Source organism: Hyla sarda, chromosome 1 (assembly GCF_029499605.1).
Source record: "Hyla sarda isolate aHylSar1 chromosome 1, aHylSar1.hap1, whole genome shotgun sequence".
NCBI lineage: Eukaryota > Metazoa > Chordata > Amphibia > Anura > Hylidae > Hyla > Hyla sarda.
The window spans coordinates 433318940-433346923 of NC_079189.1; the positions used below are offsets into that span (position 1 = coordinate 433318940).

General features: G+C 43.8%; 2 protein-coding genes across 4 annotated transcripts in view; one reads left to right on the forward strand and one right to left on the reverse strand.

Annotated features, from left to right (window-relative positions):
- Positions 1-300: 300 nt before the first annotated feature.
- PRR14L (proline rich 14 like) lies at positions 301-27945 on the reverse strand. Of its 3 annotated transcripts, none has more exons than XM_056530675.1 (9): positions 27811-27945; positions 26084-26488; positions 25836-25920; positions 20850-24888; positions 18029-18106; positions 17419-17929; positions 6274-6383; positions 4517-4588; positions 301-1256 (listed from the first exon to the last, which is right to left on the reverse strand). In XM_056530675.1, exons 2-9 carry the CDS (start codon positions 26438-26440, stop codon positions 965-967), a joined length of 5544 nt encoding a protein of 1847 aa, XP_056386650.1. In that variant the 5' UTR covers positions 26441-26488; positions 27811-27945; the 3' UTR covers positions 301-964. The 3 variants fall into 3 exon arrangements, with proteins under 3 accessions (XP_056386650.1, XP_056386660.1, XP_056386666.1); XM_056530685.1 differs by having other exon boundaries at positions 27861-27914; XM_056530691.1 differs by lacking the exon at positions 27811-27945 and adding an exon at positions 26806-27770.
- DEPDC5 (DEP domain containing 5, GATOR1 subcomplex subunit) overlaps positions 27937-27984 on the forward strand; it is a 94868-nt gene continuing 94820 nt past the window's right edge. The window contains exon 1 of the mRNA XM_056530706.1: positions 27937-27982. The gene's annotated coding sequence lies outside the window, so the exon portion shown is untranslated. The remainder of the gene's footprint in view (positions 27983-27984) is intronic.

A 27984-nucleotide genomic window follows, 5' to 3' on the forward strand; every position in this document is an offset into this window, starting at 1 on the left:
CTTTAAGCTTTTTTTTTCCCTGTTGTTGGGACAGGTAAACCGCCATGGGACAGATAAACCGCCACCGCAGTTCAGCTAAAGTCTGAAGGCCAAAATACTTCTCCTTCCTCTGGGTTTAGCGCCAAAACTGCAGATGTATTTTCCAAAAAAAATAAAAAATACAACAAACACTGCCGTGTGATCTCATAGCCTATGGCTAAAATCACATGTGCAGTTTTTGAGCTAAACACAGAAAAGGTTACATAACAAATGAGTCTTTCCTTCATACACCTAACCCTTTCTTTTGATTAAGCTTCTGGGTTTTGCTTAAAAAGCAAACAAAAAAAAAAAACCCTACATCAAAAACTGCATGTGTAATTCCAGCCTAAAGGAATCATGGACTATAACCAAAACGTGCACTTCATGCCAAAAAACAAACAAACAAACAAACCAACCAACCACTGCACCATATGTACAGTTTATTAAATAGAGGGAGGCACAAACCTGCATCAAGCGACAGCTTATCAACCTGATTAGAACTTAAGAATACTAAAATCTGCTTTCTTTTGCATTAAAACTATGAATATATATTTATAAATATAGACAATATCATTTAAGTGCATTAATGCTATTCTTCACTTTCCAGTGCAGAGTTTGGATGGTTTATTAAGGACCATCTTCCAAAAAAAAAAAAAAAGTGATTATAGACTACGCCCAAGTGTACAGCCACGTCCCTTAACTTAAAGCGCATTTCCTGATGCCAAAGCTCTGATCTCTGCGTCGTGTGCTCCTTTGGTACGGTTGTAATAAAAACAGACCAGAATATTTTAGGACTAAGAACGTTTTCACTCTTCCAGTGGCAGAAATAGGAAAATCCAACAAAAACCTGTTCAAAATGTTTGTGTCATTAAGATTCTTAATTTAACTGGACAGATTAAACATTTATAAAAGGATAGATGAACCTGTGCCAAGTTATCAGTCTGTATCAGCTTGGCATTTCAGAAGCTGCTGAACCCCTTTCCATGGCTTCCTCCGCTAACAGACAGTTTTCTAGGTCCATGAGTTTCTGTATCAGAAGAGCATCGAGCTGTACCCCCTCCATGGCAGCTTTCCTCCCTCGCTTGCAGCTGGTCATTACTCGCGCTTTGCCTTTTGGTCGCTTGACTCTCGGAACTGTGCAGTCTCTAAACTCCAGGATACGTTTCCTCTTTTGCTGGGAGACAGAAATTAAGATCCCGTTCTTTTCTTTGGGCTCTTCAAATATTGTTTCAAGGCTTCTGTACAAAAAAAAAAACAAATAAAAAAAAGTCAAAAAGGGATACAGTGATCAATGCCCTCAACATACAATAGTTTCAACATACAATGGTCTTTTCTGGACCATTGTAAGTTGAAACCAGACTCAACATACAATGCTACAGACAGTCCATATCTGTGAAACGTGTCAATGGCCGGAAGAACTGCCCAATCAGAATGGACATTCACTGGTAAAACCCCTGTATTACTGAAGTTTATGCACTGACTGATGTCTGGTAGCCCCCCCTACAGTACAGGAAGGAATTACATGTTATGTACACTTCACCTGTACCAAGGTTACCTGCTCCTCTGGACACCAGGTGAGGGAGACTCCATGTTACTTTTTTAGGACACTGCGTACTATACAGGACCCTGAAGAAGTTCCTGTCCTCTACATAGACCAGTGTTTCCCAAGCAGGGTGCCCCCAGCTGTTGCAAAACTACAACTCCCAGCATGCTGGGAGTTGTAGTTTTGCAACAGCTGGAGGCTCCATGCTTGGGAAACACTGAAATAGACAGTGATTTACAGCTCCCAGCAGATCTTTCTTACTTTTACATGTAAGGACTTGCTTTATCTGTATTAGTCATCTACTTATTTTTCTTTAATTCTCACTTTTTCCTATTTTTGGATGACATTTTGGTGCCTTTAGAACCAATTACCAGTTTTCCATAGAGTTATGGTCTCAACATACAATGGTTTCAACATACAATGGTCGTCCCAGAACCAATTAATATTGTAACTTGAGGGACCACTGTATATCCGTGAGTCAGTACTCAGTATGAATAATGCTATAATGCACAGGAAACAAACCACGGCACAGATCAATGCATACACAAACAACAGAATCCAACAGGAAAACACTAACCTTAAGTCAAATGGCAATAGTTTAAACTTAAAGAAGCATTCTGGGACTTTTTCTCTTCTATAGTGCAGCATAGGCAATTATTAGAGAATAACAGAGTTTGCATTTTCATAATCTTTTTGCTGATGTGTTGCGCATGGGATAGGCTCCATTTTGGTTTACAAATGCACAATGATGTGGGTTGTGTAATGCAGCCTTCATTTCCCATGAAGCCTCTGGCTTTGGGTGGGGAGTTTCATCACTAAACCTATTCATCTTTTTAGGCCGATAATGCTGGAGCAAAATGGCAGCGTAGGGTCCCCTTATCTGCCTCAGATTCACTGATGTAGCCTGGCTTCTAGGCATAGCATTATACAGTAATGCTCATCTAATGATTGTATATAGAAGTCCCCTATGGGGTCTTAAAAAGTGTAAAAAAAAAAAGTAACTAAAATTATATAAAATGTAACATATTTGGTATCGCCACGTGCGCAAGTGTCCAAAACTATTAAAATATATTTATGATCCCGCACCCTAAACTGAGTAAACGTAAAAAAATACCAAACACCAAAAATACTGATTTTTAAATCACATTACATATCAGAAAAAATAATAATAATAAACAGCGATCTAAAAGTCCCATCAAAACAAAAATGCTACCAATAAAAACTACAATTCACAGCACCAAAAATGGACCCGCATATGGAATAAAAAAATTTGTCAATTTTTAAATTAGTACAATAATACGAAAACTACGGTATATGAATTGGGTATCGCTTTAATCGAATTTACCTACAAAAGGTACATTTTATGTTAAAATAGAAGTGGTCATTACAAAGTACAAATGGTCATGCAAATAACAAGTCCTCAGAAGGGTATGTAGTAGGTGGAAAAATAAAAATAAGTTATGGATTTAAAAAAAATGAAAATTTGAGTACTGCAGCCATAGACAACTTATCTCCTACCTGCAGGATTGGGAGGAGGGGCTCATTTTTATGCTGTGATCTGCAGTTTTTAAATAGGTACCACTTCTGCATTTATGCAACTTTTTTTATTTCTAAAAATTTTTTTTTCTGGAATGTGATATGACCAAACATCAGGAATTTTGGACTTTCATGTTCTTTCACATTTACGCCGTTCACCATACAGGATCATAAACAGTATATTTTAACCCCTTCTCGTAGCAGGACAGGTGCATATTTCTCAACTGCCAATAAGTTATCACAACTGGATTTATGCATACGTCCTAGTGATATCATGCACAGCGTGATTCGCTGCAGGAGATCGGCAGTGGGATCCGGCTGTCAATCATTAAAGGGGTTCTCCGGTGCTTACAAATCTTATCCCCTATCCAAAGGATAGATGATAAGATGCCTGATCGCGGGAGTCCCGCCGCTATGGACGCCCATGATCATGCACGCCGCACCCCCTTTGTAATCAGTCCCCGGAGCGTGTTCGCTCCGGGTCTGATTACGGGCGACTACAGGGCCGGTGGCGTGTGACGTCACGCCTCCACGTGACGTCACGCTCCGCCCCTCAATGCAAGCCGACGGGAGGGGGCGTGATAGCTATAATGCCTCCTCCCATCGGCTTGCATTGAGGGGCAGGGCGTGACGTCACACGCCGCCGGCCCTGTAGTCGCCCGTAATCAGACCCAGAGCGAACACGCTCCGGGGACTGATTACAAACGGGGTGCCGCGTGAATGATCGCGGGCGTCCCCAGCTGCGGGACTCCCGCGATCAGGCATCTTATCCCCTATCCTTTGGATAGGGGATAAGATGTATAAGCACCGGAGAACCCCTTTAACCCCATAGATAACGTGATCAGTACTGATCACAGCATCTATGGGATTGAAAGGGGGTGGGCTCCCCCTGTTCCCCCCAACATCGAGCCTGCAATGCGATCGTGGGGTCCCGTTGTTTGATAGGACAATGGCTGACCTGTCTGTTCAGTGTTATCGGCAATCTATCTCTCTGATCTGCTAGAAGGCAGACCTAAGGAGAAGATAGCAGCAGATTGCCGGGAGCAGGTAAGTAAGGCCCCAGTGGCCATCTTGATTCATTAGATTCTTGCAATTTCACCACGGGTGGTCTAATGAAACCCCCCATCCCTGCAGATGTCCACCATTATCAGCAAATTCCCGGATACTGATAGCTTTGTTATGTAGCAAGTGCTACTCTTGCGCTCGCATCATAGCTGCACCATAAATGTATCGCGGTTATGTTGAGAAGGTCACATTGCTAGAGACAAACATTGACCACCACTATAAACCAGTGGCAAATAATACAAGGATGGAAGTATTATTTTAGTTTTTTTTCCCCCCAACAAAACGGGATAAGACTTTTATTGAGAAAGAAAGAACGAAGTCTTGACCTCAATATCCATTGCAAATGTTACTTACCGAGCTGGTGGTGGAGACTTGTAATTCTTGTTGGTGTAAATATCCTCCAAACTGAACTCTTTCTTGTTTACTCTACAATATAAAAACAATTATGCGACTGAACATGAAATGTTAATGTGTTAATAAGGAAATTAAGACAGTTAATTGATAACAATTGGGGAGATTAAAACCTGTCCAGAGGAAAAGTTGCCCATAGCAACCAGTTTGCTTCTTTAATTTCTGAAAAGGCATCTGAAAAATGAAAGAAGCGATCTGAGTAACTCAGCAACTTTTCCTCTGGACAGGTTTTGATAAATCTCCCCCATTGTGCTTTGAGGAATCAAACAACGGGTGAACTCTTTTTTTGCATCCATTTAATATCTGCAAGCCACTGACAGTTGATGTTTTTTTTCCCCTTTGTCTGTGAGTGAATCCAACTAAGCTTTTTAGAAGGCAAACACCACATGGAATTATTAAAGGGCATAAATAACCTTTTCTGTACAAATCAGGATCTGTCTGTGTATTATAATAACCCTTAGGCTAGGTTCAGACTACGGAATTTCCACCTGCAATTCCGCTTTGAAATTTATGGCAGAAATTCTGCTTGCTAAAATGTATAGTGTAGTGAATGGGTTTCCGTTCACAAATTCACACTTCGGAATTTGTGAACGGAAAAGAATGCCGTTGCTCTTTCTTCAGGCGGAAATACTCGCGGAACACATTGCAGTCTATTGGAGAACTTTCCGGAAATTTTCTGGCCAGAGATTCCGTAGTCTGAACCTAGCCTTAGTATTCGTCTCAGCAGTGAGGACTACTTAGCCATTAAAGGGGTTGTCCGCTGCCCTGCCTTTCAGAGCTCCGCTCGCAGCGTCCGGAAGTTCATTCCTCCGAACACTGTGTGCGTCCGTGTTAGAGGCCGCCCCCTCGTGACGTCACGCCCGCCCCCTCAACGAAAGTCTATGGGAAGGGGTCACGAGGGGACGGCTTCGAACACGGAAGCCCGCACACAGCGTTCGGAGTAATGAACTTCCAGACGCTGCGAGCGGAGCTCCGGAAGGCAGGGCAGCGGACAACCCCTTTAATTAGCAACAGAATTTGTCTCAGAAAATGGGGGCCATAGGACTGAGGTCAGAGAGTCTGGGATTAGACACTTACCCACCATCCTGCGGATAATGAAAATATTTTAAATAGGTGGATAACGTGTTAATCACACCATGATGTATATGTATGTCCTGCAGCGCAAATGCCAAACACCAGAAATGCTAATTTTTGGCTGCAGTGTTCACATGCCTGTCACTTCCGGATCGAAAAGGTCAGTATAGATTATTTTTTTTTTTATCACTTTAAAAAAGGTAGGGTCACACATAGCGTATATGCTGTGTAGCGGGAAATACTTTGCATATTCTAATATAAGCAGACACACACGTCAGTGCACTTAGCCCGCCTCCAAATCTTACTGCGTACACAGGGCTGCCGCTGGTTGGCTATGCAAATACGCCATGTGTGACCCTGACCCTACCATTATAGAAAAAAAAAATCCTTTATTTGCATGTCTGCCATATGATGCTACTACTATGTTTACTAAAACACTGTCTGCCCAAAGGTGGCTAAGCCAGAGTTGTGCCACAGCTGACTGCAAAGCGGGCTCTTGTAAAAAGGGATTGACTGATGGGACAACCCCTGAAAAAGTTACCAAGAATAAAGTATTGTGTCATGTGTCAATTCCAAGTTAATATTTTGAAAGTAAAGCATTGTTTACAATACATTTTACAGCATACCTTTTTGGTTTTGGGAGACCCATTGGTGTCAGATTTGGATCTGGTTTGGGAATAGTTTTTCTGATTCGAATTTGAGAGACACGTTGAGGCTTCCGTTCAAAAGATCCTTTCTGTAAGATAAAGTAATAACTAAATGTCCTCTGTACTACAGATAAGAACAGTATGAAAAGGCAACTTCTAGCTGAACAGCAGTGATGGTTCAATGTAAACATGTAAATTTACTATTCTGACAGCAGCTTATGCTAAGTGGAGTGGTTCTGCTTAGAAAGCATGGTAAGGACCTAAAAATCCTATTCCCCATTATTATGCTGCTAAGCCATTCACAGAAATAGGCCGTCTTCTGACAGGGTAGTGAGGAAAAGGAGATTTTTTAACAATTATGGTAAAATCTCTTTCTTGAAGGATCCATTGGAGGACACAGACCGTGGGTGTATGCTGCTGTCTCTAGGAGGTGTGACACTATGGCAACAAGAAAGTCAGCTCCTCCCAGCAGGATATACCCGCCTCCAGGCCCTGAGGTAATCAGTTTAAGTACTAGAGCAATAGGAGAGGACCAACAGGTCAAGGAAAAAACATGAATTGTCCGAGAATTGAAGAAAATATATAACTGAACACACCCTCGGACAGAGAACCAAAGAGAAACCCAAAAGGGTGGGAGCTGTGTCCCCCAATGGATCCTTCGAGAAAGAGATGTTACGGTAAGTGTTAAAAAATCTCCTTTTCTCTATCGTCTCCATTGGGGGACACAGACCGTGGGACGTACCAAAGCCGTCCCTTGGGTGGGCAGATAATCAGTCAGGCAGACGGCTGTTCCACTGCCGCCTGCAGCAGTTTACGGCCCAGACTAGCATCAGCCAATGCGAAGGTATGAACCTGGTAGAACCTCGAGAAAGTGTGCAAAGACAACCAAGTAGCCGCCTTGTAATCTGCGAGGCCAAGGCTTTGTTCTGGAGAGCCCAGGATGCCCCAACAGAAGCGGGTAGATAATGAGCCACAACCCTGAAGGGAGGAATCTTCCCCCTACAGCGATAGGCTTCCAAAATGGCAGACCGGATCCACCGAAAAGTGGTGGCCTTGGAAGAAGATTGTCCCTTACGACGACCTTCCGTAAGGACGAAAAAGGAATCGCACTGACGAAACCAAGAGGAGATAGAGAGGTAATACCTAACATTCCGAACCACATCCAGTTTGTGGAGTAAATGCTCCTTAGGATGAGAAGGAGTGGGACAAAAGGACGGAAGAACAATGTCCTCATTGAGATGAAAGGCCGAAACAACCTTAGACAAAAAGGAAGGATCTGGTCGGAAGACAACCTTGTCCTGGAGAATCACCAGAAATGGAGAACGGCAGAAGAGAGCTGCCAATTCAGACACCCTCCGAATGGAGGTGATAGTAACAAGAAACGCCACTTTCCAAGAAAAGAGGCGCAGGGACACCCTCCCTAAGGGGTTCAAAAGGTTCACCTTGGAGGACACCCAGAACCAGATTCAAGTCCCAAGGGGGAGAAGGTGACCGATAAGAAGGGGCAGCATGCGCCACTCCTTGATGGAAGGTCCGGACATGAGAATTAGAAGCCAGAGGACGCTGGAAAGGAATAGAAAAGGCCGAAACCTGACCCTTAAGGGAACTGAAAGGCAACCCCAGTCCCAATCCCGACTGCAAGAAGACTGGGAACAGAAAAGGTAACAGGAGACAAAACCTGAGCTTCCCACCAACAAAAATAAGACCGCCAGGTACGGTGGTAAATTTTCGCCGAGGAAAGCTTGCGAGCCCTGAACATGGTGCAAATGACTTGGGAGGAGAACCACGGGTTCTCAAAACCACTGTCTCAACCGCCACGCCATCAAATGCAGCGACTGTAAAATGGGGTGGCAAAGAGGACTCTGAGACAGCAGGTCCGAACGAAGTGGAAGGCACAGTGGAGTGTCGTCCAGGAGCCTGACCACGTCGGCGTACCACGACCTACGGGGCCAAACTGGAGCTACCAGTATGGCAGGAACATCCTCCGCTTTGGGCTTCCTCAGAACTCTGGGAAGGAGCGGAAGGCGAGGGAACAGATAGGGCAGAGCAAACCCCGTCCAAGGAATCACTAGGGCGTCCACGGCTAGAGCCAGGGGGTCCCGGAACATTGACAAAAATGGAAGAATCTTCCGATTGTGCCGACGCGAAGAGGTCCACGTCTGGAATGCCCCAGTGGTCGCAGATCTGCGCGAAGACCTCTGGATGCAGGGACCACTCTCCGGGGCTGACTGAGGACCGGCTAAGGAAATCCGCTTCCCAGAAGAGCACACCCGGAATGTGAATCGCCAAATGACCGGAACCTTGTTTTCCGACCAGAAGAAAAACCTTTGTCACCTCGGCCATGGCTGCCGAGCAGCGAGTGCCGCCTTGCCGATTTATGTACGCTACTGCCATGGCGTTGTCCGACTGGACGCAGACAGGGCGGAACTGAAGCAGGGACTCCCAAAGAAGAAGACAGAAGAATCCCCCTCATTCCCAACATGTTTATCGGAAGAAGGGCTCCCCGGGGAGACCAGAGGCCTTGAACCGTCCAGACCCTGAACACACTGCCCCAGCCCGACAGACTGGCATCCGTTGTCACCACCTGCTAGTGGAGGGGAAGAAACGATTGCCCCTGAAGAAGAAGGGGGGAGCGGAGCCACCAAAGCCGAGACTGACGGATCCGACGAGGGAGAGCAATCTTGCGATCGAGAGACAGAGGAGATCTGTCCCATCAAGAGAGAATCGCCAGTTGAAGGGAATGGTAATGAAACTGGGCAAAGGGTACGGCTTCCATGGCCGCTACCATCTGACCCAAGACTTCCATGTAATTGCGGATGGAAACTGGGGCCTGGGTCCGAAGAGTGCGGACTCCTGACAGGAGCGTCAGACGCTTGTCCGTTGGAAGGCAAGTCCGGGCAGAGGCCGAGTTGAATTGAAGTTCCAAAAAAAATCAGAGACTGGGCGGGAGAGAGGACAGACTTGTCCCGGTTGACCATCCACCCGAAACTATTCAGGATCTAGAGAGTGAGATCCACATTCTCCAGAGTCTGGACTCTGGTGGGAACCTAGATGAGAAGGTCGTCCAGGAAAGGGATCATTGAGGCTCCTCTCGACCGCAACAGGGCTATTACTGGCGCAAGGCTCTTGTAGAGACTCGAGGAGCCGAGGCCAGTTCAAAGGGGAGGGCTATGAATTGAAAATGCCGCTGATGGCCGGGAAATATTGGAACATGGAGGTAGGCATCCTTGATGACCAACGAAGAAAGAAACTCCCCTTGTTCCATGGATGCCCCTTACGAACGGAGAGATTCCATTCGGAAGTGGCGGAGAAGATGACTGTGAGACGCTTGAGGTCCAGAATCGGTTGCACAGAACAGCCTTCCTTGGGGACCACAAAAAAATTGAAATAAAAAACCCCGAAAACATTTCCCTGGAGAAACGGGGACAATAACTCCCTGGGCAGGTACTGGAGGGCCTCCCGAAACTGCTTCGCCAGAGAAGGAGACCGGGGAGCTCGGGACTTCCTGAATGCGTGTGGTCCAGCTGTCTCGAAAAAGTAAGAGACGACCTCCCACCCGAGAAAAACCTGCGGGTGGTGGCTTCACTCCATGCGGAGGTGGGATTGCGGTTACCCGATTTGGCCGCAAAACGTCCGGAACGGACGTGCCCGGAACGAGGGAGACCTCTTGTCCCGTGAAGGCGCCTGCCCAGACCCCTTATTGGGGCCAAAGGTCCGAAAGGAAGAGGACCTCCCCAGGGAAGAAAAGCGAGCCTTATTTTGAGGCAACAAGTAACTCTTACCCTGTCGCCTCAGAGATAATCTCGTCAAGGCGCCCGTCAAAAAGACTGGTACCAGTAAAAGGAAACTCGGTAAGAGACCTTTTGGAGGATGCATCCCGCACCCTAAGTCACATGGAGTGGCGGAGGGCCGCTAGGAGACCTACAGCAAAGGCAGCACAACGGACTGACTGCATGGTAGCTGAGCACAGAAGCATTGGAGAACCAAAACAAAATACATCCTCTGGGGGGGGAATCCCGCCTGACTGAGTTTTGAGCACCACACCGAAAGGGCCTTGAACCCCCATGCAGAGGCGAAGGTGGGAAGCAGAGAAGAGCCTGCTGCTTCAGAGGCAAACTTCGCTAAGGACTCCACCTACTTGTCTGTCGAGTCCTTGAAGGCAGCCGCTGCTTGCGGCAGTGTAGTAGCCTAGAGAGGCGGGAAATTGGTGGATCCACCGAGAGAGGGGAAACCACCTTAGAGGCAAGGTCCTTGGGGGAATGGGTAACGCACTTGAACCTTTCTTCATTCCCTAGAACCTCTTGTCTGGATGTTTCCATGCATATTCCAGAAGGATGTGAAATTCAGCGTGAGAGCTGAACCCTTGAGGTGCTGGTTGAACACGATGAAAGGATACTTCAGGAGTCACGTCCGAAGAGCCTGGGTCCTCTAAGTGAAAGGTGTCTCTTATGACCGCAACCAATGAGTTCACCGTTTCAACTGTATCCGAGCGGTCCTCTGAGTCAGATGCCGATTCGGAAGCCTCATCCGCCAGTTCACCAGGAGAATGTGAACGAGTGGAGGCAGCCCTGGAGGGGGGCGACCCTGACCGGGTACGCGGCTCTGGCGAGGCAGAGCGGCGATTCTGGGAACGTCCTCTGGAGGAGCGACGTCTGTGATCAGATGACACGGGGGGGGGGGGGGGGGCGAGACCCACGGGGGGACACCCACGTCTACCTGAAGACTCAATGTAAGACTCAGAAAAAGCACCCCTAGTACACTTGCGAGAGAGTGAGGCTTGTGGAAAAGAGGAGCGGGACCCACTAGAGGGCCGGCGCAGGGCAGACCTCTTCAAGGTAGACACCATGTCACGGGTGGCCTCAGCCACCGAAAGGGAAACTTGAGTCAAGTCAGCCATACACTGGGATAGGAAGAAACCCAGTCTGGAGGGGCAGCCGAATCCACCAGAAACTGTAACATCCGGGGAAGCTAGGGGGTCTGGGGGAGCAGTGGAGCAGGTAGAGCCAGTGGGCTCAGCAGAACCAGGCATTTTTGGAATAATAGGTCATGCAGACAAAATAGAAGACTAGGAGTCTAGTTGTCAGTTTAGAGGGAGGAACAGATTTGTGTCCCCTGTGACAGTAATTCAGCGTGAGAGCTGAAAGATTTTAACCCCAACACTGTAACACTCTGTCCCTGCTGATAGGAGGCACTGCTCTATGCGGACAGAGAGGAGCTAGCCAATAGCCTGAGAGGGGCGTTCCTGGAGCAGGGGCACTGTCTGATTGGCCCCTACCACCTGAATCGCAGGCACAGCGCTGATTGAAGGGCGATTCGCCCCTCCAGTAAGCTCTGGCGGCCCTGTGGGCGGAGCTATAGCACCCCGACCACCGGGAAGAAACAATAATGGCACCCGCTCCTTGCCCCGAGCGCATATGTTAGCCGTATATGCGCCCACGGAGAAGTGAGCGGGCGATACACATATCCGCGGGCAGCCGGCTGCTGCCGAAAGTGAAGGCAAGTCGGCGCTACATGCACCCGAAAGTACAAGCGCCGCGGCTGTCAGCCGCATAATAGGCGCCGCGGCTGTAAACCGCCTAGTAGAACACACTCACACACACACACACACACACACACACACATGTGCATAAGAAAGTAACCCATACATTCTGCCATTGCTCCCCCTTACACAGGCCAGCCCTTTGGACACTGAAAAGTGGGCCACAAAATGAGGGTCTCCAGATGTTGCAAGTCCATTCCCCCTAAGATGCCACTGCTCCCCCAGAATAAAAGTCCAGCCCCTGTATAAGCCAGCCCCATAACCTGAAAAGGTGGACCAAAAACAGGGGGTCTCCGGAGGTTGCAAGTCTGCACCTAAGGAGAAAAGGGGAAAGTACTTACCTCAGTCAGAAGAACTTACCTAATGGAGTCTTCAGTGAAGTCTGCAGTCAGCTTTTATCACCTGCATCACACCTGGCTGCTATGCGCGAGCGAGGCGAGCAGGAAAATAGGGGGACCCGGACCCATGAGGTACCAACCCAGGCGCTTACCGTTGGCGAGGGGGGGGGGGGGGGGGGGGGGAACAGCGCATATACGCAATGTCTGTGCCCCCTTACTCGCAATGGGGAAACAGGGAACCGGAGTCCCTGAGTCCCCACCTGAAAACAGAAAAGAAAAAGGAATAAAAAACTAACACGTCCCTATACTAGCAAAACATAAAATCAGAAGACCTGGTCTGGAATATTCCAGACCATGTCCACCTCCTTCAGACACTAAGCTTAAACTGATTACCTCAGGGCCTGGAGGCGGGTATATCCTGCTGGGAGGAGTTGACTTTCTTGTTGCCATAGTGTCACACCCAGAGACAGCAGCATACACCCACAGTCTGTGTCCCCCAATGGAGCTGATAGAGATAATCTGTTCTTCCCATGGACTTCTTATTTCACTCTCCACATAATGGTGTGACGTCTTAGCTATTATTCGGATTTCCTATAACTAGAGTCACACGCTTTAGAATAAAACTCGGCTACAGAATACAAAGTTCTGAAGCTTTCTTAAATCAATGAAAGATATTTACCAATATAAGACCAAACCAGACATTAATCTGACCAAGTTGTGGGATGCAGCCATTTTCTGTTTATGATCAAATACCATGAGGGTAACCGTTTTTTATATTTTTGTGTGTAATCTACTTCCTGTCTGTGGACCATGTTTAACCCCTTGCTGCAAATGGACGTATATATACGTCCATTCCCGATCACGGCGCCGTGCGTGGTGATCGGCGGCTTGGGCCGGTGATCGAACATCGCCGAGCACCCACCGCAGCTGTCAAGAGCAGAGCTGCGCTCCAATCCTGACAGTTAACCGCTTCAGTGCTGCGGTCAATCTGCAGCACTGATCGCCGGTGTGAGGGAGGGAGCTTCCTCTGTTCACCAACGGCGGCGCCGTGACACGATCGCCGTTGGTTGCTATGGGAGCAGGAGGTCAGATGATTACCTCCTGTCTGCCTGCTATGGAAGCCTGTGAGATCCAGCCCCATGCTGGATCGCACAGGCTGTACTGTGTGCAGCTGATCAGGTCATACTGTGCTGCAGTACAAATGTATTGCAGCATAGTAGAACCTGTAATAAGTGAAACTAAAAAAGAAGTTCATAAATAAAAGTATGAAGAAAAAAACAAAAACACAGCTCTCACTCAGTAGTGTCAGACGGAAAATAAAAAAGTTACAGCTGTCGGAACAAGATAAAAAAAAAAAAGAAAAAAAAAAAAAAAAAAGGGAAAAAAAGATTTTTGCTCAGAAAAAAGGAAAAAGAACATAAAAAGCTATATAAAATGGGTATCGCCATAATCGTACAGACCCACAGAATAAATTTAACATCACTTTTACCGCACAGTGAACATAAAAAAAAAAAAAAAAAGGCCAGAAATTTTCCAGTTTTTCACTAAAAATGCTTCATGTGTCAACATAAATGCGCCACTTATTTTTGCATTTTCGTTTTTTTCCTTCTCGCCTTCTAAAAATCATAACTTATATTTCCATCCACAGACCCATATGAGGGCTTGTTTGTAGAGTCACCAATTGTACTTTGTAATGACATCACTTATTTTACCATAAAATGTACGGCGCAACAAAAAAAAATATTTATGTGGGAAAATTGAAAAGAAGACCACAATTTAGCAAAGTTTGGAAGGTTTTGTTTTCACACTGTACACTTTCCGGTAAAAATGACATGTTTTCTTTATTCTGTGAGTCAATACGATAAAAATTATACCCATGTTATATGCTTTTCTATAATTGTACCGCTTAAAAGAAATCTCAAACTATTTTAACAAAATTAGTATGTTTGAAATGGCCCTATTTTGACCACCTTGATCACCATGATCTGTAGTTTTTATTGGTACCACTTTTGCTTAAGTTTAACTTATTAATTTTGTATTTTTTTTTTGGAATAAAATGTAACAAAAAAGCAGCAATTTTGGACTTTTATTTTTTTTACCTTTATGCCGTTTACTGTAGGGGATAATTAACAATATATTTTAATAGTTCATACTATTAAACACGCGGCGATACCAAATATGTGTATAATTTTTTTAATGCTTTTTTTGGGGGTAAAATGGGAAAAGGGACGTTTACCTTTTTAATGGGGGAGGGGATTTATCACATTTAAAAACATTTTTTGCTTTTTTTTTTTACACTTTTTGGGGGTGAAAAAGGGAAAATGGGACAATTAAAATTTTTATAGGGGGAGGGGTTTTTCACATTTTTAACACTTTAATAGTCCCCATTTATAGCAAGCATTTGATTGCTAATACTGTTCAGTGCTATGCATAGGACATAGCACTGATCAGTATTATCGGTCATCTGCTCTGGTTTGCTCGATCTCAGACCAGAGCAGAAGACCCTGGGAAACAGCCAGAGCCAGGTGAGGGGACCTCCGGCCGCCATGCTGAATGATCGGATCCCCGCAGCGCTGCGGGCAATCCGATCATCCATTTAAAGTACTGCACTGCCGCAGATGCCGTGATCTGTATTGATCATGGCATCTGAGGGATTAATAGCGGACATTCGCACGATCGCGGACGTCCGCCATTACCGGCGGGTCCCTGGCTGCCGATAGCAGCCAGGACCTTCCGCGCATGACTTATTAGCAGCTCTATGCACCGGTCCGGGGCTCACGGTCATGGCGGAGCGCAAATGTACATCATGGTGCGTTAAGTACCACAGCACCATGACGTACATTTACGTTCATTGTCGTTGAAGGGGTACTCAAGTGGAATTTTTATTTATTTTTTAATCAACTGGTGCCAGAAAGTAAGATTTGTAAATTACTTATATTTTTTAATAGTTGTCCTTCCAGTAATTATTAGCAGCTGTATGCTACCGAGGAAAATCTTTTATTTTTTTATTTATTTTTTGTTATGTCCACAGTGCTCTCTGCTGACACCTGATGCCCGTATCAGGAACTGTCGAGCATGAGAAAATCCCCATAGCAAACCTTTGCTTACACCTCTGTCCATATCAGGAACTGTCTAGAGCAGCATATGTTTGCTATGGGGATTTTCTCCTGCTCGACAGTTCCTGATAGGGGCATCAGGTGTCAGCAGAGAGCACTGTGGACATAACAAAAAAGAAATTAAAAAAATAACAGAATTTCCTCTGTAGCATATAGCTGCTAATAAGTACTGGAAGGTTTAAGATTTTTAAATAGAAGTAATTTACAAGTCTGTTTAACTTTCTGCCACCAGTTCATTTATAAAAAAATAATATAGGTTTTCCACCAGAGTACCCCTTTAAGGTAAAAAATGGGTCCGTCCTTAACCCCTTAAGGACTAAGCTCATTTGGGCCTCATTTTCCTCCTCGCCTTAAAAAAAATCATAACTCTTATATTTTCATCCTCAGACTAGTATGAGGGCTTGATTTTTGCGCGACCAGTTGTCCCTTGTAATGCCACTCACTTTACCATAAAATGTATGGCGCAACCAAAAAAAATATTATTTGTGTGGGGAAATTAAAAAGAAAACCGCAATTTTGCAAATTTTGGAAGGTTTCGTTTTCACGCCGTACAATTTACGGTAAAAATGACGTGCTCTTTATTCTTTGGGTCAATATGGTTAAAATGATACCCGTGATAACATACTTTTCTATTACTGTTGCGCTTAAAAAGTTACCGATTTTTATTTATTTATTTTAACCAAATGAGTACGTTTAAAATCCCCCTATTTTGAAGACCTAAGTTTGTCATTTTTCCATATAAGCGGCAGTATGAGGGCTCATTTTTTTCGCTGTTATCTGTACTTTATATTGCTACTATATTTGCTTATATGAAACTTTTTTTCCCCCACGTTCACGCCCTTCACTGTATGGGATTCTTAACATTATATTTTAATAGTTTGGATATTTATGCAAACTATACCAAATATATATATATAATTTTTATTTATTTTTTTACTTTTTTGGGGGGTGAAATAGGGAAAATGGGACAATAAATTTTTTTTTTTTTTATTGGGGGAGGGTGTTTTTAACATTTCTAACACTTTAATAGTCCCCATAGGGGAGTATTTATAGCAATTATTTGATTGCCAATTCTGTTCAGTGCTATGCATAGGACATAGCACTGATCAGTGTTATTGGTCATCTTCTGCTCTGGTCTGCTCGATCTCAGACCAGAGCAGAAGACCCGTGGAAGACAGCGGAGGCAGGTGATGGGACCTCCGTCTGCAGTTCTGGATGATCGGATCGCCGCGGGCAATCCGATCATCCATTTTAGTGACCGCAACGCTGCAGATGCCGTGATCTGAATTGATCATGGCATCTGAGGGGGTTAATGGCAGACATCCATGCGATCGCGGATGTCTGCCATTACCAGCGGGTCCCTGGCTGCTATCAGCAGCCGGGATCTGCCGCGCATGACCCGAGCATCACTCTGATGCTTGCGGTTATGTATAGGATGTAAATGTACGACCTGGTGCGTTAAGTACCACCTCACTCGGACATACATTTACGTCTTGCGTTGTTAAGGGGTTAAGGCTAGGTTTCCACACGGCTTGTTTTTGGCTTTTTTTTTTATCTGAAAAATGCCACAAAACACTGTTCCAAGATGCAGTTTTTGTAGCATTGTTTTAAATAATGCTCTTTAGTCTTAGCGTTTTTTTTTTCTTTTTGACTTGTGATTCTTTCATCATGTAACTCAAGGATTTCTACAGAAGAACTGGGGGGAAAAAGATGGCAGAAGAAAAACAAAAAGAAGTCAATGCAATAAAATAAAAATCCATAGTCTCAGCATGCTCTGATTTTACAAAACTACCAATGAGCAAAAAATAAAAAAACTCCAAGAATGAGAAATGCAATTGGGTTTGGCGTTTCATAATTCTCTAACGAATCTGCTAACGTGTGGGAGCAGCGTTTTTTGCCACAAACAAACGTCATTCGTTGAGTGTGACTTTTTGGGCCAAAAAATACGAGTGGAAACCTAACCTGACATGCCAGGGAGGTACCACAGTAGGCACTTTAGTTTCGGTTAACTAACAGCTAACATGTGACTGTTAGGCGGAGAAGTCAGTTAGAACATTGCACCTTCCCAATAGCTGTCCAACTTGTAGTATAAAAGAAGCCTTGAGGCCTTTTTTCCCACTCCACTACTTACCTCATTGCCCTGGTCCTTGTTCAGATTGTGTGTGCAGGGGATGATTATTTCTTCTTTTTCTTCAAAAGGACTTGCTGGGCCCTTAGGTGGTATCTCAGGACAAGAATGATGCACAGCAGCATCTTTCTGAATGGACACATCACACTGTGTGTATGAGCAAATTGTAAGGATTCGATCTTTCTGCAAAGTGACATTAACTACAGGTTTTTGGTCATGTTTCAGGGGAGACAAACCAAGTGGACTTTCTAGATTATTCTTTTGCAGAGTGGATGGGTAAAGTGGCAATTTTAAGCCTTCATCTTTGATGGTAGAAGTTAAGGAATGTTTTGAGACATCTTTCTGTTGAAAGAACCAACTTGAAAATTCTTCATTATTCTTGTTCCAAGAAGGCAACCGACAAAGGGATGTTGGATCATTTTGTTTTGGAGAGGACAAACCAACTGGAGGGCCCAGATGTTCTAGTTGACAGATCACTGGTTTCAAAGTAAGGTTTAGGTTTTCAACAGGTAAACTGCAAAATGAAACAAACAAAAACTGGAGCTGCTATACTGATTCAGAGGTTTAGAGGAATAACAAAAAAAAAAAAAAAAAAAAGTATTTTTTTACCTACCTGTATGTATTAGATTGAGGAACAGGATTCGGAGGCAGTGGAGGAAAACAAGCCAATGGACTTGGACTTTTACATACACTTTCCAGAAAACAAAGAAAACTGAATTATTAAAAAGGAACATAAAAAGGAGTATACAGACACCACCACCATGCTAGAGATTCTACCACCAAGTGTTAGCAAAAACAGAATGCCACAAGACAGTGATAGGCAAGAAAGTAATTATGAAGATATATGAAACCTTGGTTTTAAAGAGAAACTGACAGATGAATCAACCACAATAACCTAAATATACAGGTGGATAGTGTGGATGATGTAAAATGATGTATTCCTTACCTCAATCCGTTTGAGATATAGCACAATCTTGTAATATGGAAGTGAATTCTTTACTGCACTGGAGGCAGGTTTAAATATTATCTGCACCCCAGACGCCGTCCACTGGGTCCCTCTTATCAAGGAGATGAACTGCACCTCTCCTGGGGCACTTAAGAGTTCATTTGCACATTGTAAGATTGTGCTACATCTCTGGAACAGCTGAACGGATTGGGGTAAGGAATATATTGGCCCTGATTTACTAAGAGTGGAGAGTAGTTTTGTTTGTGTTTTTTTTTTCCCCCTCAAGATATATTTTTCCACAGTATTCACTAAGGTTTTCCTAAATTTATAAAAATGTTTTAACACATTCTCTGAGCTGTGGGATTTTCCAGAGCTCAAATCCACTACATTCTCTGTGGAAACCTTAGTAAATATGTTGCGATTTTTTCTGGAGCTTCTGCAGACGAAGTGTGCTCAGCACACAAGCGAATACCATCTGTCCCGTGGAGACGCTCCCGCTATAGTGACCTGTACACCCGTTGACTTAACGTCAATTGAGAAGTTTTGGACCGGTGAATGCGACATTCTTTGCTTCTACGTTTTTTTTTTTTATTTGTCTTGCTCTACATGTCAGCACGGCAGCAGGTCCCATCTAAAGTTCCCACCCCATTCACCTGATCCACAGTTGATTCACAAGCCTGTTTGAAGTGCCGGTCAGTGCTTTTCTTCTACATGCTGAACCTTAGTAAATATGTTGTGATTTTTTTTTTTTTTTTTTATGTTGGAGACACGCCCCCTTTTCTGTGACCCCCCCTTTCTGTCAGTCAAGCCCCTTTTTGAGGTTCTCTCAGTAAAATGGAGAGTTGGTTGGGTTTTCGATTTTCTGGCGTAAATTCTGGTGCAGACAGAAATTATGGCGCACAACCTGACAAAACAGGTCAGGTTTACAATTAATCAGGGCCATTGTTATCACTCATATTAACCCCCTGTATATTCAGGTGAGTGGAGTTGATCGATCAGTCAGTTTCTCTTTAAAGGGAATCTGTCAGATGCATTGGCTGCTAATGCTGCTGTATAGCTTTTAGGGTATAAAGCAAACTACCTTTCTTGGAGCTGATGGTTTGCCAAACTTATAAAATTACCTTTTCATTTCTCAGTCAAGTGTCAAGGATGTGGAGACGAGTTGTTTAAGCGCTACAGCCTGGCTCCCCTGCCCCATTCTTGACAAATGTAGAGTGCTCTGTAGGTCAGTCAGTCAATTAAGGAGGGGTAAAGAGTTGAGGGTGTGCAAGGAAGTGTGCCAGGCTGTGGCACTGCAGCAGATCTGCTCAGCCTCGACACTTGACTGAGAAATAAATAAGTAATTTTATAAATTTGGCAATAAAACTTAGCTCCAGGAAAGGTGCAGTTTTATTGGTATTATACCCAATAGCTAACAGTGTTTGCAGCTCTTACCTGCAAACAGAGCTCACAGATTTCCTTTAACTAGGATAATGCCTTAAAAGGGGTACTCCGGTGAAAATCCATGTTGTTATCCCCTATCCGAAGGAGTTGGGGGGCCCCCACGATCTCCGGGGCAGCACCCCGGTCATCCGTCATGGAGCGAACTCCACTCCGTGCCGGATGACTGGCGACTACAGTCACCACACCTCCTCCATTCGTGTCTATGGGAGAAGGCTGATGGCTATGTACTAGCTGTCACGCCCCCTCCCATAGACATGAATGGAGGGGGCGTGGCGTGAAGTCACGAACACTGAAGCTCAAAGCTTTCGTGTTCCGGATGAGGCTGCTGCTGGCCCGGAGACTGCTGGGGTCCTCAGCGACGGGACCTCTGAGATTAGACATCTTAGAAACAATATTAAATCAATACGCATACATTAAAAAAATTAATGCGTATAAAACAACATCTTAACCCTTTCATTACTTAGCTGCTGTATACTACAGAGGAAGTTGTGTAGTCTTTCCAGTTTGACCACACTGCTCTCTGCTGACACCTCTGCCCATGTCAGCAACTGTCCAGAGCAGGAGTGGTTTGCTATGGGGATTTGTTCCTGCTCTAGACACTTCCTGACATTGACAGACTTTGTAGCAGAAAGCACTGTGGGCAGACTGGAAAGAACTACACAACTTCCTCTGGCATATACAGCAGCAGATAAGTACGGGAAGGATTAAGATTCTTAAATAGAAGTAATTTACAAGTCTGTATGAACTTTCTGTTACCAGCTGATTTGAAAACATGTATTTTCCTCTGGAATACAACTTTATGCAACATGTGAGAGGTGTTTTTACTTTGTGGGCTTTTGTGAAGTGACCAAAGAAGGAACTTTAAGAAGTTCAGAAAAGCTAGAAGACACAAATGGAAAATGGCAATAAGCCTATAAACCTCAGAGAGGTTAGCACTATTTAATAAGATGTGTTTTGTTTTAGCTGTTTAAAAAAGGGGCACATGTCTATTCAACATGGAAAAACAAACATAAAACCAAACAAGTAAAATACACAGGGGTTTTACCTGATGATGTTGCTGCTCTGGCTTGGTAGCCAAACACTGCCGTTTGGATGTGTGTTGGTACAGGCAGAAGAGAAGGCAGATAAGCCATGTTGACTCCAAGTAGAAAGAACACGGCCCAAAGAAAATGCTAATGAAGAAAATTTGTCTTTACTTTGTGAAAATTGTGGTGATGATCCCTTAAGTCCTTGTGCAAATTGCGTCACAGAAAGTTTTTGGATGGTGGGAATTCGGCTACCAAGATTTCTTCTCCTAGTCCACAACCTGTAACACCCAGGGGATGAAAGTGCAAGTACTGTGTGAAGACCATGCATTGAACATCCAGACTTTATGACAGACTTCCTCCTATGGCTGGACTCTGAACTCGATTCTAAAGCCTTAAATTGTGGGTTCCACTGTGTGAGGAGGTGGACATTCCCAGTGTCTGCCGGCATGTGAGAAGAAAGGAATAGTGACAGTGTCCATTCAGAAAGGTCTGATGATCGAGCAGCAGGCTGAGGATTTCTTAAAATAAAATCTGGGGGGTTAAATTTTAGAAAGTCTGACAAATAAGTAGGATCTATTTTCACATGAAAAGAGACAGGGAATGGTAAATCACTACAAGTACTTAAAGAAAACGCATCATCTAGACTGTTTGAGTAAGTCTTCTGGAAAGATGTAGGGTAAAGATTCATAGACTGACAAACACGGCGGTCTCTGTTTGACGTAAGGCACACATTTTCTTGCCAAAGTTGCCCCAGCTCGGAGTTCATTCTCATACTGACACATGAAAAGACATTCAGCAGCTTCCTTGCTTGCATCTTCACACCACGAAATGGAATAACTTTCATGTTGCTGGAGAAGGTTTTAGTTTTTAATGTACAGGAAGCTTTGGATGGAGCAGTCAGTCTATTAGCAATTCTGGATAACTTGTTCAGCAACATCTGATCTTGGGTGCCTTTCAGTACATGTGTAGGCTTTTGAAAAACTGCAACTGCCCTAGTCCTTTTGTGATAGTGAGGCTTTGGAATTAAATTTAAATCTACTTGTTTGGATGGCAGAGATCTGTATCCAACACTGATATCATGGGAGTTATGGACTTTCAAAACTGTTGAAGTCTTACAGGCCTGAGTGTGGCTGTTTATTTGAAAGCTTTCTTGGGCATAAAAACTCTTACATTTTCTGCTTGGCTGTCTTTTCACAGAGAAGTTGGTGCCTGCACAAGAGCCATTTCTGATGGCAATTAAAGGTTCCTTTCTTTTACAAGCTTGTCTAGGCTGAGAGAGGTGGTGGCTTTCTAAAATCTTGTCAGCACAGTTTGGCAGGCCAGAACTGGCACAACTGACACCCTTTTCATCAGAAATCTTTGGTCTCTTTGCTTCCTGTGAAGTAGGATTAAGGCTTTGAGGTGCAGGTCTCAGATTATACTTCTTCCTGTTTTCAGCAGACCCACTCAACATCTCCATGTAGCAATTCGCAGATTGTCTCTCGTTTAATAACTGGGAATTTTGTGACTTTTTGCATATTTTACTTTCTGCCTTTAATACATTTCTCTGGGACCTAACTTGTCTAACTTTAGTGGCAATTGTACCATCTGCTTTCCCTGGAGTGGGCTCTCTCTCATGTGGCATAAAATTCTCTGTATGCAGCATAAATAGGCTTTCCTTTTTGTTTAACACCCCTGTCTTCTTACTTTGTGTCGTATCAATAATGTCTGCTGCTGGAATCTGCACACACCGTGCAAGATGTGAAGCTGGAACAGACTCTTCAAGAGTGGAGATGTATCCTGGCTCAAGTTCTGTATCTTGCTTTAATGAAAGAGATTTATTTAGACCATTCTGTATTTGTACAGATGACTCAGCATGGTTAGTGACTTGCAATTGTAAGTTACCTAAAAAAATATCACCATGGCTTTTCTGTCTCTTGTTCTCAGTCACAGCTACAGAAGCTTCTGGCAGAGAGGGTAATAAAGCAGAATGGTTACCAAGATGCTTACTAAAAAGAGACAGATGGGGAGTGTGGTTATCTTTTAGGAAGCACGCATTTGTTTGTTCACTTTGAAGTGTGTCACCTGCCTGTCTGACATCAGCTATCTTAGGTAATACAGACACATTGTGCGATTCTTCTGTGATTGTAGATGTACATAAAACACTAGAATTTAAAAGGCAAATGCCTTCTGACTGGTTGATGGTGGAGGGTACACTGAATAGTCTGTTGCCATGCATTTTACTATGGCACTCAACAAGGCAAGGAACGGACTGTGCTGAAACATTACACTTAACCTCTTGTACCAATAATGGATCCAGTCTGCTGTCAAAATCAAAAATTGGCTTATTTTCACATTTATGACCAGAGTGACTCGGGGCTTTAACTTCCTGTGGGCTCCTGAATGCTTGCGGCATACAATCTTCCATAGAAGCTTCAGGTTTCTCTTCTCGAACACTGCAATTTAATTCATCTTTGTCCTTTGTCCGTTCAACTGTTTCATCGATAACATTTTTGGATTCTGTCAAGGACAACATTGATTTTACTTCAGGCTTTGAGAGAGAACCCCATATATCTATGTAAGGTACAAGAGCATACGATGGAGTTTCATTAGAAATGAAGGTTACTCTTGGACAAGGCACTTTCAAGTCATCGGTTTCTTTATTTGTTTCTAACAAACCTAACTGTGTGTGAGAAGATAGCATAGTCTCACCACAATTGATATCATGAACAAACACAAAACTTGAGTCTTCTGTGTCCACCAAACAGTGAGAATCTTCAACAATTTTAATGGATGAGTTTTCATTATTTGTTACAACTGATACCAAGTCACAAAGCCCCTCTGACTGGATGAGTTTCTTAGTTCCCTCTGCTGGACGTAACTTCATTGTCTGTGGGATGGTGCACTGATTTCCTTCTGTCTCCATAGACAAGCAATGAGAATTTACATTGGGCCCTGTAATCCTTAACTGTCTGTCAAAGCTAGAAGATGAGGAAACTGTAGAACAGTTAATGCCTGTATTCCCACCTAGGTCTGAATCTCTAGTAGGAGAGGTAAATCCAATAAAAGAAGGCTCACTGCCTTCAACTGAAGAGGTACTTGCAGATTTTGCATATGAAGGCTTGCCACACATCGCTGGAGTGGAACACAATACATTGTGTGCACTTGGATCTGAATTGTGGGTCAGACTTTCTTTATTGGCACATGTTTGTTTGTTGTCACAATCCGATGCGCTGTTACAATCACTTATGCTAGAAGAAAGTGAACATTCTTCATTGTCAAGTGCTTTGGCACCAGTCAAATTTTCAAAACAAGGTGGAAGATTTGGTTTAAAAAAAAGGTAATCTTTTAAGTTCCCTGGTGATGTACTATCATGTTCAACCTTTGAGGTGTCAGACTGAATATGTTGGAGTCCTGCATTAGAAACCGCTAAAGAAATGGTGTCAGAAAGATATGCGGCCGAGATGTCATTTTGTTTATCGGATGAGGTGTTCTCAATTTCTTGCTGAACAGACTCCATGATCACAGTAGAGTCCATATCTCTTGGCATATTTTCTTTCGATGCATTGATATCATCATCATCATCATCTGTATTTGGTTCTGGTCTTTCCAAAAGGCAAGTTTCTAAACAGACTTTTACACAGCAAATAAGCGGCTCTTTGCTAATCAGGGTTTCTTGAAAACTTGAAGGGACTTCTGAAAAATCAACAACGCCAATAGTTCTTGGAGTAGATGGACTCTGAAGCCATGTCAAGTTTTCAACTTCAAGGCACTTTATAGAATCTTCATCACTTTTGTTAGGAGCTGAGCATTGGTGACATTCATCATGAAGAACTCCTTCAGGAGACTCATCTACTGATGTGTTGCTCTTTGAGGCTGCTAAGCTGAGAGTTTCTGTTAACCCTTTGACAGAATTAGATATTTCCAGGCCTGAGGACTCATCACTAAGTGGTTCATTTGGCAGATTACCTACTCTCTCACTCTGTTTTGATTGTAAAACTGCCCCATTGCCCATGACTTCCGTACCTGTACCATTATCATTCATCTTGGAGGCAGGACCGTTCAAAGTATGATTATCTGCAAGAAACAAAATATATAAAAATAAAACCAGTGATCACAATGCCATATTCCACTTCTCCCTAAGGTGTTCAACAGAACCTCCTACTATATTCTTACAACACCTGCTTCTTTGGATGTGGAATGATGCCAGATTTGGATTCACAATGGTACAGCAATACAATCTAGTGATGCTTAAACAGCAACAGATGTCTATTTACTAGATAGTGTTTCTGCATAAATACTAATAATTTACCTGACTGTAATAAAGGTCTACTCAGATCAATTACAGTTGAATGGAGAATTGAAGCTGAAACCACAGAACACCTTCGCCCACTGGTACCATTGCATCCCTAAACAAAATTCCCTGCATTCCCTCCCAAAAGGTAGCCAAAATGTAGTTTTGCTATCTGTGGCCGCTCTTTAGACGATCAATGGAGTGGTGGAGAAAAAGCACGAGTTGCCACTCCATACATAAACCCAAAGGGGTGCCCAGTGGTCATACCCCCACAATGTGACAATTTTTTAATCTGAATAACTCTTTAAACGTTTGTCTGCAATTAAATATGAAACAAACAGGCTACCTCTGTACAAAGATGCATGATTCACTCTGAAAGACATTTCAAAGAAATCAGTTATAAAGCTGGCTAGGAAAAGTCACCAGGATGGCCCCTTCTGCCTTCTACCTGTTTAATACCTAACTGAAAATGAAGACAAGTTCCCTTTAGGAAAATCCGCTATGCATCAGTAAATACGCTGCTCATTCTCCCGTGAGCCGACACACAGGGCTACCCGTGGCAGCCCTGTGTGTGCAGTAAGGTTTCCAAATCTTGCTGCAAACCTCACTGTCAGTAGCAAAATACGATGCACATTTCCTGCAGTGTGAAATAGACAGCATATATGCTACATATAACCATACCCTTAAAGCGCCACATAACAATTTGGGTGAAATACAAGGAACCCTATACCTTTCATATGGAGAGGATCTGTACGGTCATGTGCAATTGTGATTTCAAAAACGTCCTCTCTGACCTGCAAATCTGAAGATGCACCCTTAAAATAAGGAAAGAATAACGGTCATTGAACCTAATCAGTTTAGAAAGATAAAAAACAAAAGGAAACTAATGCTAAGCGAGCCGTATATACACATAGGCATCTAAAACATCCATCCAAGACATCCATATATTTATAAAGTAGATAAAAGATTACTACTTACTGATTCCTGCAACATCATATTCTGAGCAGAATCACAAAGCTCCATTGGGCTCGCTTTCTCCACTGTATCCAACATCACAGCAGATTTTACAATTAATAGCTCTTCTGTATCTTTTTTAGCACAAGGAGCCAGCTCTGCAGGAATTGTGGGGTCCTCACTGATTTCTGGAAGTGAGTAGTGCTGCCCTTGCACATTTACTTGCAGCAATACCTGATCCAGGCTACTAGTATCTGGATCAACTTTGAGCTCATGGATGAAAGGGACATGTATTATAGGCCACCTGTGTGTGACAGTCCTGCTCACAGAAGGTTCCAAGAGGTTAAGAGGTCCCTGCTCCAGTACATCAAGTTCCAACATTATGATATGTGAGGTTGGAGGGCAGTATGCCAACCTGCCTGCAGGACCCTGGAAAACAAGAAAAAGAAATGAGAAACTTAACTGGCATCACTAGAATTTTCATCTACTTTGCATACAACAAAAAAATATTAGAGACCAAAACATTGGTACTTATAAGGCAGCACTGTGTATAGAAAAGCCTTAAAATAAAAAAATTAAAACGATTGCAGCTGCAGAAAATGTATATTTTTTTTTATAGGTTTCTACGATCCTGTTATAAATGAAGTGTTAGACTGCAGACTGGCCGAGTTTTCAATGTCAAGTGTTCAGATAAATATCTGAATTAGGTATTTTATTCACCAAAGGCTAAATAACGTAAAGCATACCTATCATTTCAGGACAGGCTGTCATGTGACTACATGAGGAACGAGTAGCAGCACTAATTTTGGACATTATCTAACTTGTATATAGCATCCGTCACCAGTTACCCTCATTTTATTTTAAGTCGTCCCTGAACTAATGGATAGAGCCTATCCTCTATGACAGGGTTTTCTAACCAAGGTACCTCCGGCAACAAATGGAGGAATCCTGGTTAAAAGACACTGCTCTATGAGGTCTCATCTACTGCACACATACTAAAAAGGGGATCCCACAGCAACAGCATGAAGGACATAATAGAGCAGTACTAAACAGTCTATGCTGCGATTCAAGCCCTAGGGTGACATGTCACTTAGGCTACGTTCACATCTGTCATAGGAGTAAAACAATCATCTGCTGCATAACAATGATACCCGATAAACCCCATTGCCATTAAAGGGGTGCATTGGGTTTCCATAAGTGGCCAGTATTTTACGGGACAAACAAAAAAAAAGAACACTGAGCCAGGCTATATTGTCCAGCATTTTAGAGGATCTGTGATGAATGCTCTGATGCACATGTGAACATTGCTTTAGGAGACGTTTCCAGCCCCGTCTCCCCTCCATAGACCTCTATGGGCAGCTGTAATCTGCGACCTCACTGAGCCAATGCTCCATCAGGATCAGTGCTCCCCAAGCTAAGCCTATACAGCAGTCGCCTTCGGTTGTCAGGGCATGATGAGAGTTGTAGTCTTTCAGCAGCTGGATAGTCACAGGATTGACTTGCAGGAGATTTCCAGAATTTAGGAGAGAGTGGAGAAAGAAGGATTTTACAAAGTTTCTTATCTTCTCTTGCACCATTGAATGATAAAAAGTTAGAAACCATATAACTGTAAAGCCATGTAAGCTTAGCTGTGGTGACTCCCCAGATGCCCCTCACTGTCCTCTGCTCTCAGTCACCAGCCGCCGGTCCCCTGTCATCTCCTCACAGTACGGGCGGTCTCCTGCCCTCCCCCGGTGTTTGAGTGTGCATACCCGTCTCTCACTCCTCCCATCCTGCCTTTCGCTCTCCCCCTGGCTCTCACTTTCTCAGCCGTTCCGTGGCTCCATCACAATCTCCTCCCGAACAACCAATTACCTCACTTCCTGTCAGCTTTCGCCGACGTCACTTCCGGGAGATGTCACGTGTGAGCTTTAAAGTTCTCCGGT